Source organism: Salvelinus fontinalis, chromosome 40 (genome assembly GCF_029448725.1).
Source record: "Salvelinus fontinalis isolate EN_2023a chromosome 40, ASM2944872v1, whole genome shotgun sequence".
NCBI lineage: Eukaryota > Metazoa > Chordata > Actinopteri > Salmoniformes > Salmonidae > Salvelinus > Salvelinus fontinalis.
This window is the reverse complement of record NC_074704.1, coordinates 7,773,845-7,788,611: the sequence shown is the minus strand read 5'-3', so window position 1 is coordinate 7,788,611 and position 14,767 is coordinate 7,773,845. Positions and strand designations below refer to the sequence as shown.

The window sequence follows — 14,767 nt, the reverse complement described above, 5'->3', positions numbered from 1 at the left end:
TCTGTTTCAGTTGTATGTTGTTACTTTGTCGTTTCTGTTGTGTTTTATGAAATCGTTTTTCAATGTGATTAATAAAGATTGATTGTTTGTGACACGTTCCTTCTCTACTAATGATTACTGAATTGAATCGATGAGCCAGGAGAAATGTTACAATAACTTAATGGTGGTAGTAGTGAACAGCAAGGAAGTCGACGCAGTTTTGAAATTTAACAGAGAAAGAAGGCGACCCGCTCAGTGATATTTTGTTATTAAACTAGGCTATTATCAAACAGCTCCCTATAACTAAGAATTAGAAGTCCTATCAATTTAGACCCTAGAATAGATTCAACACTTATATTTTAAGTTTTCTAATATTGAGTAAAATTGTATCCCAAATAGTTGATCTTCTAAAATGACCAATTTAGCAGTTGTCAGTTTGAAACCATTTGATTAACTGTTGTCGCGTGCCACGGACTCCGCACTGCTCGCGCACGACACCATCTGATTGGCTGCTTTCCAAAACACGGACAAGCCCAAAGATGCATGTTGTCAAGCCTTCAGTCGAGTTGTCAATTAATTGAACACATCGCACTGTTCAGAAGTTTAGACACCGCTTTCTTTATTCTGGTACATTCTGATCGTTATCAGACACTAGTCTGTTGGGATATAAAAAATACAAGTGTGAGAATGAACGCTATGATTTGTCAACTCCAAGACCTACCGCCTTACATGGAGTCCGAAAACAAGAGTTTCGAACCGTGGCGGGACTACTTGAAGCTGGCTGACCTAGTGCGGGAGATGAAGTTAGGAAACTTCACCTCAGAACCGTCAACCGTTGAGGGTCATGACTCTGGCGTATGCTCGACCATGGTGGAATTTGAAGAGTTTCTGCCGCGAGCCTTGCTGTCACCGATAACACCTGTGGCGACACCACCCTTATGGCACGAAATGGAACCCCTGGATTCAGAAATCGACCTCTTGCACGAAGACGCTCCTTTATGGCGGAGCAGCGCCGAGGGTCCCGAGCCCCCTACAGCAGCGTCCAGACCCTCCGTGGGCACCCGGGGCCAGAGGGAGAGGAAGAAGGCGACCCGCTCCAAGACGCCGGAGGAGGTGCCATCGCCTGAGCGCAAGTTCTGCAGCTTCTGCAAACACAACGGGGAGTCAGAGTCTGTGTTTGGGTCACACAGTCTCAAGGACCAGGATGGGGACGTGGTGTGCCCGTACCTGCGGCAGTATATCTGCCCTCTCTGCGGGGCCACCGGGGCCCAAGCCCACACCAAGCGCTTCTGTCCCCGGGTGGAAACCACCTACAGGTCGGTCTATGTCAAGTGATAGAAACGCTAGCTCTGGTCCAGGCCGTTACTGCGCTACCCTCTAGACCTACTAACATAGTCAACTTGTGGTTGCGAGATGGGTGGGACCAGAGCTAGAGAAGCGCTGAAGAGACTGCTGGTGTGTTGGCGACTTCCTTTAGCGTCTCTAACACACTGGATGCGGACAGTTGTAAGAGGATTTACGAGTGGATATTTAGTTTAGAAGTCGTTTGGAACAGGCTGACTAGTTTGTAGACTATGTAATAGCCTGTTAGTCGTGTGATTTGTTTTATTTATTGCCTTTACTTTTTCTCGTGTGTTTTCAACTTTTTTTCACTTATTTATATTTGTTTATAACGTGTGGTTTGTGATTATTTGCATGCCCGTTCACTTGTTCTTTACAACACATTGTGGCTTTGAGTTTTCTGTTTTTACTTTAAAGTGTAAATCTGTCTGTCTGTGACCAAACTAACTGCGTCTTTAGATGTTGCTGTGAGATTTTGTAAAACCTCCCAACCTCTAATACTGTGTCGACTAATAAACCGCCCTTATCAACAAACTCTCACTGCAGAATTAGACGTTTATCCACGTTTCTCCCTGCTACTTTGGGGAGGAAAAAAACGGAAGGGTTGTCTTGTTTTGAGACTTGTTTTCCTGACTCTTATTTTAAAACGACATGCTCTAATCTAACTGTGCATCTGCAAGTCTACGGTCCTAAAATAACTATTATCAGAACATTACTATTGACAAGAAGACAACTTCTGTTTTATGACGTGGTGTGCAGAGCTACTTTGTATGTCTCATTTACCGTGCTAGCTACTATTTTAGTGTTATACTTGTATTTTAATAGATCTAGAAGGGTGGTTTCTTGTTTTTTTACTTTCCAACGTGTATGCTACTTAGATTGGAGAGGAAGGCCCAACAAATGGTTGAAGTCATCCAAATCATAGACTGCTCTCTCTGCCACTGCACGGCAAGCGATACCAGAGCGCCAAGTCTAGGTACAAAAGGTTCCTTAATAACAGCTTCGACCCCGAGTCTGAACAATTAATCACGTGGCCACCCGGAGTATTTACATTCATACCCCCCCCCCCCCCCCCCCCCCCCCTTTGTTTTTACACTTCTGCTACTTGCTGTTGATTATCAATGAATAGACACTTTACCCCTACCTAAATGTACAGATTACCTGGACTAACCTGTACCCCGCGCATTGACTCGGTAGCGGTACCCCCTGTATATAGCCTCCTTATTGTTATTTTATTGTGTTACTTTTTATTGTTTACTTTCTTTATTAAATATTTTCTTAACTATATTTCTTAAACTGCCTAGTTGGTTAATGTGACGATGTGACTAATAAAATGTGATGACATTTGATTGGCTGTATACGACTTTAACGTTAAATCTAATCTCACTTTACATAACCTTATGTTTAAATAGTATGTTTGTTTATTATTATGCATGTCTTCTATAATAATAACAATAGTATCTGCATTGGCTACTCCTATGTGTCTTAATTATCAGCGAGGTGTCCCTAAAAAGGTGAGATGCCGTCTGGCCCGGCAACCTTGCGAGGGTTAACATGGTTAAATGTCTTGCTCAAGTCGGCCACGGAGAAGGAGAGCACACAGTCCTTGGTAGCGACCGCGTTGGTGGCACTGTGTTATCCTCAAAGCGGGTGTCCCTGTCTGCACATCATGTTTGTGTCCTTAATTGCATGTGTTTCCTAAATAGTGCCCTACTTTGATCAGGGGCCATAGGGCTGTGGTGAAAAGTAGTGCACTATATAAGGTGTGGTCTAAATTAGTGCACTAAATAGGTCTATGGTCTAAAGTAGTGCACTATATAGGGCTGTGGTCTAAAGTAGTGCACGATATAGGCCTGTGGTCTAAAGTAGTGCACTAAATAGGGTTGTGGTCTAAAGTAGTGCACTATGTAGGCCTGTGGTCTAAAGTAGTGCACGATATAGGGCTATGGTCTAAAGTAGTGCACGATATAGGCCTGTGGTCTAAAGTAGTGCACTATATAGGGCTAAGGTCTAAAGTAGTGCACTATATAGGTCTAAAGTAGTGCACTATATAGCCTCTAACGTGCAGGTTTGAATTGGCATAAAAAGCTACCACCCGGTTTAAGGGTGGACAGTTTAAGGGTTATTTTCTTCTCCTCTGCCTTTCCTAATGCTGAGGACATCAGTTTGGAACAGTATGTGGTTACTGTGTTTTGTAGAATGTGTTATAAATAAATCATTACTAAGGTGAATCTTTGGTTATTGTACATCTCCTCATCTCAGTCGTGGCTCTATGAAACATGTTGCTTTTATAACTAACCAGTCTAAAAAGATTCCCAGCATAAAGATCACCTTTACCACTAAGATCTAAAGTCCACCTGTAGACAATGCCCTATATAGTGCACTACTTTAGACCACAGGCCTATATTGTGCACTACTTTAGACCACAGGCCTATATAGTGCAATACTTTAGACCACAGGCCTATATTGTGCACTACCAGCATAGCATAGTGTAACGATAATCCTCCTCCTCTTCATCAGAAGAGGAGGAGCAGGGATTGAACCAAGGTGCAGCGCGTTGAAATGACATGATGAATTTATTTAACAAGACAAAAACGAACTATACTTGAAAATGATACAAAATAACAAAACGAAAGTAGACAGTCCTGAACGACGAACTTACATACAACGTGACGAACGAAATGAACAGGAACAGACTACATGAAATGAACAAACCGTATACAGTCCCGTATGGTGCAAACATTGACACGGACACAGGAGACAACCACCCACAAACAAACACTGTGAACCGCCTACCTAAATATGACTCTCAATTAGAGGAACGCCAAACACCTGCCTCCAATTGAGAGCCATACCAGGCAACCCTAAACCAACATAGAAACAGACAACATAGAATGCCCACCCAAACTCACGTCCTGACCAACTAACACACAAAACTAAACAGAAAACAGGTCAGGAACATGACACATAGGAGAGCTAAGAACACAAGCATTTCACTACACCCACAATAACATCTGATAAATATGTGTATGTGACACAATAAAATGTGATTTACAGACCTGCATTATTATTATAACGTTGGGCCCATATAACTTCACACACTTTCAGTTCAAATCTGGGTTGATACTTGGGATGGTAATGGAGAGTCATTTAAGACGCAGACCTCGTTACTAAACTGTTTATATTCTTCCTTCTTTGCCGTCTTTCTTCAATTCGATGGATTTCAACGTAACTTTATTAATCATCCCAAAGGGAAAATCATTATCGGTGATTGAGGTAATCATTGATCTTATATGATAACAGATGGACTTTTGTGTAGATTGTTGCGTGTGTATTTATTTGACTGTAACGAAATTCCTCCATCTCCCCATTCCTCTAATCCCGGTATTCCCCTCCGTCCCCATCCCTCTCTCCAAACCCCGACTCCCCCAACTCCCGTCCCCGTCCTGACTGGTCATTTCAGTAGGATGGCTAATTATGTAGTTTCCATTGTATGTTTTATAATATTGTCTGTTTCAGTTGTTGTTCCTTTGTCATTTCCATTGTGTATTAAAATCGTTTTGGTCGTAGTGAACAGCAAGGACGTCGAAGCATAGTGAACAGCAAAGAAGTTCACTGTATATAGACTTTTTTCTATTGTGTTATTGACTGTACGCTTGTTTATTCCACGTGTAACTCTGTGGTGTTGTTTGTGTCGCACTGCTTTGCTTTATCTTGGCCAGGTCGCAGTTGTAAATGAGAACTTGTTCTCAACTGGCTTATCTGGTTAAATAAAGGTGAAATAATACAAATATTTTAAAAAGCAGTTTTGAATTTTAACAGTTATTTTACTGATATTTTCTTATTAAAATAAGCTATTATCAAACAGCTTCCTATAACTAAGAATTACAAGTCCTATCAATTTAGAACATAGAATAGATTAAACAGTTATATTTGAAGTTTTTAATATTGTTGAGGTGTAAAATTGTATCCCAAATAGTTGATCTTCTAAAAATACCAATTTAGCAGTTGTCAGTTTGAAACCATTTGATTGGCTTTGTCAAGTGCCACGGACTCCGCACTACGCCATCTGATTGGCTGTTTAACAAAACACTGACAGGTTAAAACGTGAACGTTGTCAAATTTGCCTTCAGTTGAGTTGTCAGTTGAGACCCAGCGTTCTTTATTCTGGTACATTCTGATCGTTATCAGACACTAGTCTGTTTGGATATAAAAAATACAAGTGTGAGAATGAACGCTATGATTTGTCAACTCATAGACCTACCACCTTACACGGAGTCCGAAAACAAGAGTTTCGAACCGTGGCGGGACTACTTGAAGCTGGCTGACCTAGTGCGGGAGATGAAGTTAGGAAACTTCACCTCAGAACCGTCAACCGTTGAGGGTCATGACTCTGGCGTATGCTCGACCATGGTGGAATTTGAAGAGTTTCGGCCGCGAGCCTTGCTGTCACCGATAACACCTGTGGCGACACCACCCCTATGGCACGAAATGGAACCCCTGGATTCAGAAATCGACCTCTTGCACGAAGACGCTCCTTTATGGCCGAGCAGCACCGAGGGTCCCGAGCCCCCTACAGCAGCGTCCAGATCCCCCGCTGGCACCTGGGGCCAGAGTGGGAGAAACACGCCGGAGGAGGTGCCATCACCTGAGCGCAAGTTCTGCAGCTTCTGCAAACACAACGGGCCAGGATGGGGACATGATGTGCCCGTACCTGCGGCTGTATGTCTGCCCTCTCTGCGGGGCCACCGGGGCCCAAGCCGCCAACGAACGCCATTGTCCCCTGGTCGAAACCACCTACAGCTCTGTCTATGTCTCGCCCAGTGGTGTAAAGTACTTTAGTGAAATACTTGAAAGTACTGCTTAAGTAGTTTTTGGGTTATCTGGACTTTTCTTGGGCTTCCGAGTGGCGCAGTGATCTAAGGCACTGCAGCTCAGTGCTTGAGGCGTCACTACAGACACCTTGATTCGAATCCAGGCTGTATCTCAACCGGCCGTGATTGGGAGTCCCATAGGGTATCGCACAATTGGCCCAGCGTCGTCCGGGTTTGGCCGTCATTGTAAAGATGAATTTGTTCTTAATTGATATGCCTAATTAAATGAAGGTTTTTACTTTTACTTCACTACATTCCTAAAGAAAATGATGTACTTTTTACTCCGTACATTTTCCCTGATGCCCAAAACTATTCTTTACATTTTGAATGCTTATCAGGACACGACAATTGTTTAATTCACACACTTATCAAGAGAACATCCCTACTGCATCTGATATGGCCGACTCACTAAACACATGCTTCGTTTATAAATGATGTCTGAGTGTTGGAGTGTGTCCCTGACCATCTGTAAATTAATAAAGAACAACAAAAAGGTGCCATCTGGTTTGCTTTACTTTTTACTTTTGATACCTAAGTATATTTTATCAATTACATTTACTTTGATACTTAAGTATATTTTAAACCATTTACTTTTAGACTTTTACTCAAGTAGTATTTTACCGGGTGACATTCACTTATACTTGAGTCGTTTCATATTAAGGTATCTATACATTTACTCAAGTTTGACAAGTGGGTACTTTTTCCACGTGGAGCTACAACAAAAATGTGTGCTGTTGGGGGACTGGAGTTGGGAAACACTGATGTAAGGAAACAGATATCGTTTCAATCTTGTCAATAGGCAATCTTTACCTCCCAAATTAACAGACTAAGTAGGGAAGTAGAAGACACGCAACCAGCTTTCTGGATCAGCCCAGTCCTTCTAGAATGCTCCACAGATGGACAGTCATCAACCCATTGTTGTATAGGAACCTGAGATGGGCCATTAATCATCACTGTTCTGTAAATCAAGGTTAGTGACCCAACCCTGGCAGTCTCCCGTGAATTGACGTGTGCCCAATTGAATTGAGTGGTTTGCTATTATTCTGTAAATTTATTGTAAATAAAATGTAAATGGTCACCATTGTAAATGGTCACCATTGTAAATGGTCACTCAAAACCGGTTCAGGCCAATTTGACAACACAATCTCACATTCAATTCGTGCATGTACATAATGTATTTCAGCATGTTGTTTTGTGGCTTAATTCGTCAGAAAAGACAAGAATTTGAACACGATAGCCTATATTTCTATTTTTTCTTCATTATTGAACGTTATGAATATACCTTAATGTTGTATTTATTTAATCCCGTTTAATAAATGGTGTTTGTATTGCTATATACTGTTTTCGATTTTTCTGAGGAGACTTTCTAATCAGAATTTGTGAGAAAAGACATACATTTATGTGCGTCTTAATCCGCGGGAAAAACAATTTTATTAATGCCACTGCTATTGTCTATGTTTGATTTCGCTTAATTCTTTAGGATACTGGTGCACTTGTAGTCAGAAAGGCCCCTTTTTTTCGTGAAGGCAACAGTACAGGTTATTCTTCATAACGCATTTCATATTTCGTGGAGCCTAAATCACTATTTTCTTCATAATGCATTTAATACAAGTTAAACAGGTTCATGTAAAATAATGAATTTTGTTTGTTGACACTTATGGCTCTTCCAAGGCCGATTCATTGTGATTATTACGGTGTCTATCATGTTAGCGAGTCAGAAATGTCAGTTTCCTAGTAGCGACTATCACTTGAATGCTGTATTATGCTGGCTTAATATTCTCCTGGGACACTGGACAATGGGAAGTCGTAACTCCGACATGATTGTGTATTAGATTGGCAACAACATTTTCTCCGTTTCACACTTGTAATTCCAATTTTGAGGGTTATTCAAGTGAAACTTCTCAGTCGGAACTAGGTATTTCCGATAACTCCGATTGCACGTGAACTTGGCATTAGTATTTGTGATCGACAACAGTAGGGGCTGGTTCGCGGTGTGTCCAGCCCCAAAACGCATTCCCGACCACTGCGGACTGAGTGTCAGTATCCTGCTGTGTGTCCGTCCAGTCAACTAGTAGAATTATTGTCTGTGACGTAAGTGTGGGATTATTATTAAGGTTCGGGTCGTCTGAGACACCAACAAGTAGGCTATACAATAAACAAGATAACTTTACAACGAAGAAACTAAAGTAATAATGATTAAACAATCAAATAATATATATATACAATTATCGTATGTTTGGTTGCTTTGAGACTGAGTCGTGTCTACACAATATTATTTACAACGAGCGGTTCCCATCCTTTTCAAGTAGACTAAATCTGTCTGCAGTTTTATGTTGTAGGTGATCTTTTCCATTAAGTACAGTTCTTTCAGTCTACCGCTCCACTCTTCCATAGTATGAATGTCCTCATTTAACCAATGCTCTATAATTATCAATGTCTACAATTTGATGTTATTTTAACGGACAAAAAAAATGTGCTTTCCTTTCAAAAACAAGAACATTTCGAATTGACCCCAAACTTTTGAACGGTAGTGTAGTAACTTAACTAGGATCAGCTTTCTCTCCCCAAGCCGACCAGAAAATAATTGAAATCTGACCCAAGATCAGTGCTGTACATCGGCAACTTTCAACCCAATGTAATACAGAGCGCGTTCCAGCTCGTCAACACAATCGGCTGCAGGGGAGGTTACTTTCGGCCTTGTTCGCAAATCAAATAAATTACATTTTATTGGTCACATACACATATTTAGCAAATGTTATTGGTCACATACACATATTTAGCAGATGTTATTGCGGGTGTAGCAAAATGCTTGTGTTCTTAGCTCTCCTATGCTATGCTGGTAGTGCACAATATAGGCCTGTGGTCTAAAGTAGTACACTATATAGGGCATTGTCTACAGGTGGACTTTAGATCTTAGTGGTAAAGGTGATCTTTATGCTGGGAATCTTTTTAGACTGGTTAGTTGTAAAAGCAACATCTTTCATAGAGTCACGACTGAGATGAGGAGATGTACAATAACCAAAGATTCACCTTAGTAATGATTTATTTATAACACATTCTACAAAACACAGTAACTACATACTGTTCCAAACTGATGTCCTCAGCATTAGGAAAGGCAGAGGAGAAGAAAATAACCCTTAAACCGGGTGGTAGCTTTTTATGCCAATTCAACCCTGCACGTTAGAGGCTGCTGCACTATATACACAGACATGGAATCACTGGCTACTTTAATAATGGAACATTAATCACTTTAATAATGTTTACATGCTGCTTTACTCATCTCATATGTATATACTATATTATATTCTACTGTATTTTAGTCAATGCCACTCCGACATTGCTCAGCATAATATTTATATATTTCTTCATTCCATTATTTTAATTTTAGATTTGTGTGTATTGTTGTGAATTGTTAGATACTACTGCACTGTTGGAGCTAGGAACACAAGCATTTCACTACACCCACAATAACATCTGATAAATATGTGTATGTGACACAATAAAATGTGATTTATAGACCTGCATTATCATTATAACGTTGGGCCCATATAACTTCACACACTTTCAGTTCAAATCTGGGTTGATACTTGGGATGGTAATGTGGTGTCATTTAAGACGCAGACCTCGTTACTAAACTGTTTAAATCCTTCCTTCTTTGCCGTCTTTCTTCAATTCGATGGATTTCAACGTAGCTTTATTAATCACCCCAAAGGGAAAATCATTATCGGTGATTGAGGTAATCATTGATCTTATATGATAACAGATGGACTTTTGTGTAGATTGTTGCGTGTGTATTTATTTGACTGTAACTAAATTCCTCCATCTCCCCATTCCTCTAGTCCCGATATTCCCCTCCGTCCTCATCACTCTCTCCAAACCCCGACTCCCCCAACTCCCGTCCCCGTCCCTGCCTGGACTGGTCATTTCAGTAGGATGCTGTTTATGTACTTTCCATTGTATGTTTTATAATATTGTCTGTTTCAGTTGTTGTTCCTTTGTCATTTCCATTGTGTATTAAAATCGTTTTGGTCGTAGTGAACAGCAAGGACGTCGAAGCATAGTGAACAGCAAGGACGTCGAAGCATAGTGAACAGCAAGGAAGTTCACTGTATATAGACTTTTTTCTATTGTGTTATTGACTGTACGCTTGTTTATTCCACATGTAACTCTGTGGTGTTGTTTGTGTCGCACTGCTTTGCTTTATCTTGGCCAGGTCGCAGTTGTAAATGAGAACTTGTTCTCAACTGGCCTATCTGGTTAAATAAATGTGAAATAAAATAAATATTTAAAAAAGCAATTTTGAATTTTAACAGTTATTTTACTGATATTTTCTTATGAAAATAGGCTATTATCAAACAGCTTACATTTACATTACATTTAAGTCATTTAGCAGACGCTCTTATCCAGAGCGACTTACAAATTGAAATTGGAGCTTCCTATAACTAAGAATTACAAGTCCTATCAATTTAGAACATAGAATTGATTAAACAGTTATATTTGAAGTTTTTAATATTGTTGAGGTGTAAAATTGTATCCCAAATAGTTGATCTTCTAAAATGACCAATTTAGCAGTTGTCGGTTTGAAACCATTTGATTGGCTGTTGTCACTTGGCACGGCCCCGCACAACACCATTTGATTGGCTGCTTTCCAAAACACGGACAGGTCAAAACCTGCGTGTTGTCCAACTTGCCTTCAGTTTAGTTCTCAATTCATTGAACCATGGCATCGTTTAGTTATCAACTCCAACATCTGCCGAATATGGAGTCCGAAAATAAGACTTTCCAACTGTGGCGGGACTACTTGAAGCTAGCGGATGCAGTGCGGGAGATGAAGTTAGGGAACTTCACATCAGAACCGTCAACCGTTGAGGGTCATGACTCCGGGATATGCTCGACCATGGTGGAATGTGAACAGTTCCCGCCGCGAGCCTTGCTGTCGCCGATAGCACCGTTGGCGACAGCACCTCTACGGCACGAAAAGGAACCCCTGGGTTCCAAAATTGTCCCCTTGCGTAAAGACGCTCCTTTACATCCGAGCCGCAGCGAGGGTCCCGAGCCCCCTACAGCAGCGTCCAGACCCTCCGTGGGCACCCGGGGACAGAGGGAGAGAAAGAAGGCGACCCGCTCCAAGACGCCGGAGGAAGTGCCATCGCATGAGCGCAAGTTCTGCAGCTTCTGCAAACACAACGGGGAGTCAGAGTCTGTGTTTGGGTCACACAGTCTCAAGGACCAGGATGGGGACGTGGTGTGCCCGTACCTGCGGCAGTATATCTGCCCTCTCTGCGGGGCCACCGGGGCTCAAGCCCACACCAAGCGCTTCTGTCCCCGGGTGGACACCACCTACAGGTCGGTCTATGTCAAGTGATAGAAGCGCTAGCTCTGGTCCAGGCCGTTACTGCGCTACCCTCTAGACCTACTAACATAGTCAACTTGTGGTTGCGAGATGTGTGGGACCAGAGCTAGAGAAGCGCTGAAGAGACTGCTGTTGTGTTGGCGACTTCCTTTAGCGTCTCTAACACACTGGATGCGGACAGTTGTAACAGGATTTACGACAGGATATTTAGTTTAGACGCAGTTTGGAACAGACTGACTAGTTTGTAGACTATGTAATAGCCTGTTAGTCGTGTGATTTTATTTATTGCCTTTACTTTTTCTCGTGTGTTCAACTTTTTTTCACTTATTTCTATTTGTTTATAACGTGTGGTTTGTGATTATTTGCATGCCCGTTCACTTGTTCTTTACAACACATTGTGGCTTTGAGTTTTCTGTTTTTACTTTAAAGTGTAAATCTGTCTGTCTGTGACCAAACTAACTGCGTCTTTAGATGTTGCTGTGAGATTTTGTAAAACCTCCCAACCTCTAATACTGTGTCGACTAATAAACCGCCCTTATCAACAAACTCTCACTGCAGAATTAGACGTTTATCCACGTTTCTCCCTGCTACTTTGGGGAGGAAAAAAACGGAAGGGTTGTCTTGTTTTGAGACTTGTTTTCCTGACTCTTATTTTAAAACGACATGCTCTAATCTAACTGTGCATCTGCAAGTCTACGGGCCTAAAATCACTATTATAAGAGCATTACTATTGACAAGAAGACAACTTCTGTTTTATGACGTGGTGTGCAGAGCTACTTTGTATGTCTCATTTACCGTGCTAGCTACTATTTTAGTGTTATACTTGTATTTTAATAGATCTAGAAGGGTGGTTTCTTGTTTTTTTACTTTCCAACGTGTATGCTACTTAGATTGGAGAGGAAGGCCCAACAAATGGTTGGAGTCATCCAAATCATAGACTCCTCTCTCTGCCACTGCACGGCAAGCGATACCAGAGCGCCAAGTCTAGGTACAAAAGGTTCCTTAATAACAGCTTCGACCCGGAGTCTGAACAATTAATCACGTGGCCACCCGGAGTATTTACATTCATACCCCCCCCCCCCCCTTTGTTTTTACACTTCTGCTACTTGCTGTTGATTATCAATGAATAGACACTTTACCCCTACCTAAATGTACAGATTACCTGGACTAACCTGTACCCCGCGCATTGACTCGGTACCGGTACCCCCTGTATATAGCCTCCTTATTGTTATTTTATTGTGTTACTTTTTATTGTTTACTTTCTTTAGTAAATATTTTCTTAACTATATTTCTTAAACTGCCTAGTTGGTTAATGTGACGATGTGACTAATAAAATGTGATGACATTTGATTGGCTGTATACGACTTTAACGTTAAATCTAATCTCACTTTACATAACCTTATGTTTAAATAGTATGTTTGTTTATTATTATGCATGTCTTCTATAATAATAACAATAGTATCTGCATTGGCTACTCCTGTGTGTCTTAATTATCAGCGAGGTGTCCCTAAAAAGGTGAGATGCCGTCTGGCCCGGCAACCTTGCGAGGGTTAACATGGTTAAATGTCTTGCTCAAGTCGGCCACGGAGAAGGAGAGCACACAGTCCTTGGTAGCGACCGCGTTGGTGGCACTGTGTTATCCTCAAAGCGGGTGTCCCTGTCTGCACATCATGTTTGTGTCCTTAATTGCATTGTGTTTCCTAAATAGTGCCCTACTTTGATCAGGGGCCATAGGGCTGTGGTGAAAAGTAGTGCACTATATAAGGCTGTGGTCTAAATTAGTGCACTAAATAGGGCTGTGGTCTAAAGTAGTGCACTATATAGGGCTGTGGTCTAAAGTAGTGCACGATATAGGCCTGTGGTCTAAAGTAGTGCACTAAATAGGGTTGTGGTCTAAAGTAGTGCACTATGTAGGCCTGTGGTCTAAAGTAGTGCACGATATAGGGCTATGGTCTAAAGTAGTGCACGATATAGGCCTGTGGTCTAAAGTAGTGCACTATATAGGGCTATGGTCTAAAGTAGTGCACTATATAGGCCTGTGGTCTAAAGTAGTGCACTATATAGGGCATTGTCTACAGGTAGACTTTAGATCTTAGTGGTAAAGGTGATCTTTATGCTGGGAATTTTTTTAGACTGGTTAGTTGTAAAAGCAACATGTTTCATAGAGCCACGACTGAGATGAGGAGATGTACAATAACCAAAGATTCACCTTAGTAATGATTTATTTATAACACATTCTACAAAACACAGTAACCACATACTGTTCCAAACTGATGTCCTCAGCATTAGGAAAGACAGAGGAGAAGAAAATAACCCTTAAACTGTCCACCCTTAAACCGGGTGGTAGCTTTTTATGCCAGTTCAACCCTGCACGTTAGAGGCTGCTGCACTATATACACAGACACTCCGACATTGCTCAGCATAATATTTCTATATTTCTTCATTCCATTATTTTAATTTTAGATTTGTGTGTATTGTTGTGAATAGTTAGATACTACTGCACTGTTGGAGCTAGGTACACAAGCATTTCACTACACCCACAATAACATCTGATAAATATGTGTATGTGACACAATAAAATGTGATTTATAGACCTGCATTATCATTATAACGTTGGGCCCATATAACTTCACACACTTTCAGTTCAAATCTGGGTTGATACTTGGGATGGTAATGTGGTGTCATTTAAGACGCAGACCTCGTTACTAAACTGTTTAAATCCTTCCTTCTTTGCCGTCTTTCTTCAATTCGATGGATTTCAACGTAACTTTATTAATCATCCCAAAGGGAAAATCATTATTGGTGATTGAGGTAATCATTGATCTTATATGATAACAGATGGCCTTTTGTGTAGATTGATGCGTGTGTATTTATGTGTATATAGTGCAGCAGCCTCTAACGTGCAGGGTTGAACTGGCATAAAAAGCTACCACCCGGTTTAAGGGTGGACAGTTTAAGGGTTATTTTCTTCTCCTCTGTCTTTCCTAATGCTGAGGACATCAGTTTGGAACAGTATGTAGTTACTGTGTTTTGTAGAATGTGTTATAAATAAATCATTACTAAGGTGAATCTTTGGTTATTGTACATCTCCTCATCTCAGTCGTGGCTCTATGAAACATGTTGCTTTTATAACTAACCAGTCTAAAAAGATTCCCAGCATAAAGACCACCTTTACCACTAAGATCTAAAGTCCACCTGTAGACAATGCCCTATATAGTGC

The 14,767-nt window shown here is 41.1% G+C and overlaps 2 protein-coding genes and 1 pseudogene across 2 annotated transcripts; all 3 read left to right on the top strand.

The window, feature by feature from the left end:
- The first annotated feature begins 666 nt into the window (after positions 1–666).
- On the top strand, positions 667–1,314 carry LOC129839027 (nanos homolog 3-like). The gene has a single exon (XM_055906284.1). The coding sequence runs from the start codon at positions 667–669 to the stop codon at positions 1,312–1,314; it is 648 nt and encodes a 215-aa protein (XP_055762259.1).
- A 4,236-nt stretch (positions 1,315–5,550) lies between these two features.
- Positions 5,551–8,266, top strand: LOC129839244 (nanos homolog 3-like; annotated as a pseudogene).
- Positions 8,267–10,914: 2,648 nt separating this feature from the next.
- On the top strand, positions 10,915–11,559 carry LOC129838972 (nanos homolog 3-like). The gene has a single exon (XM_055906236.1). It carries the CDS (start codon positions 10,915–10,917, stop codon positions 11,557–11,559), a length of 645 nt encoding a protein of 214 aa, XP_055762211.1.
- The last annotated feature ends 3,208 nt before the right edge of the window (positions 11,560–14,767 follow it).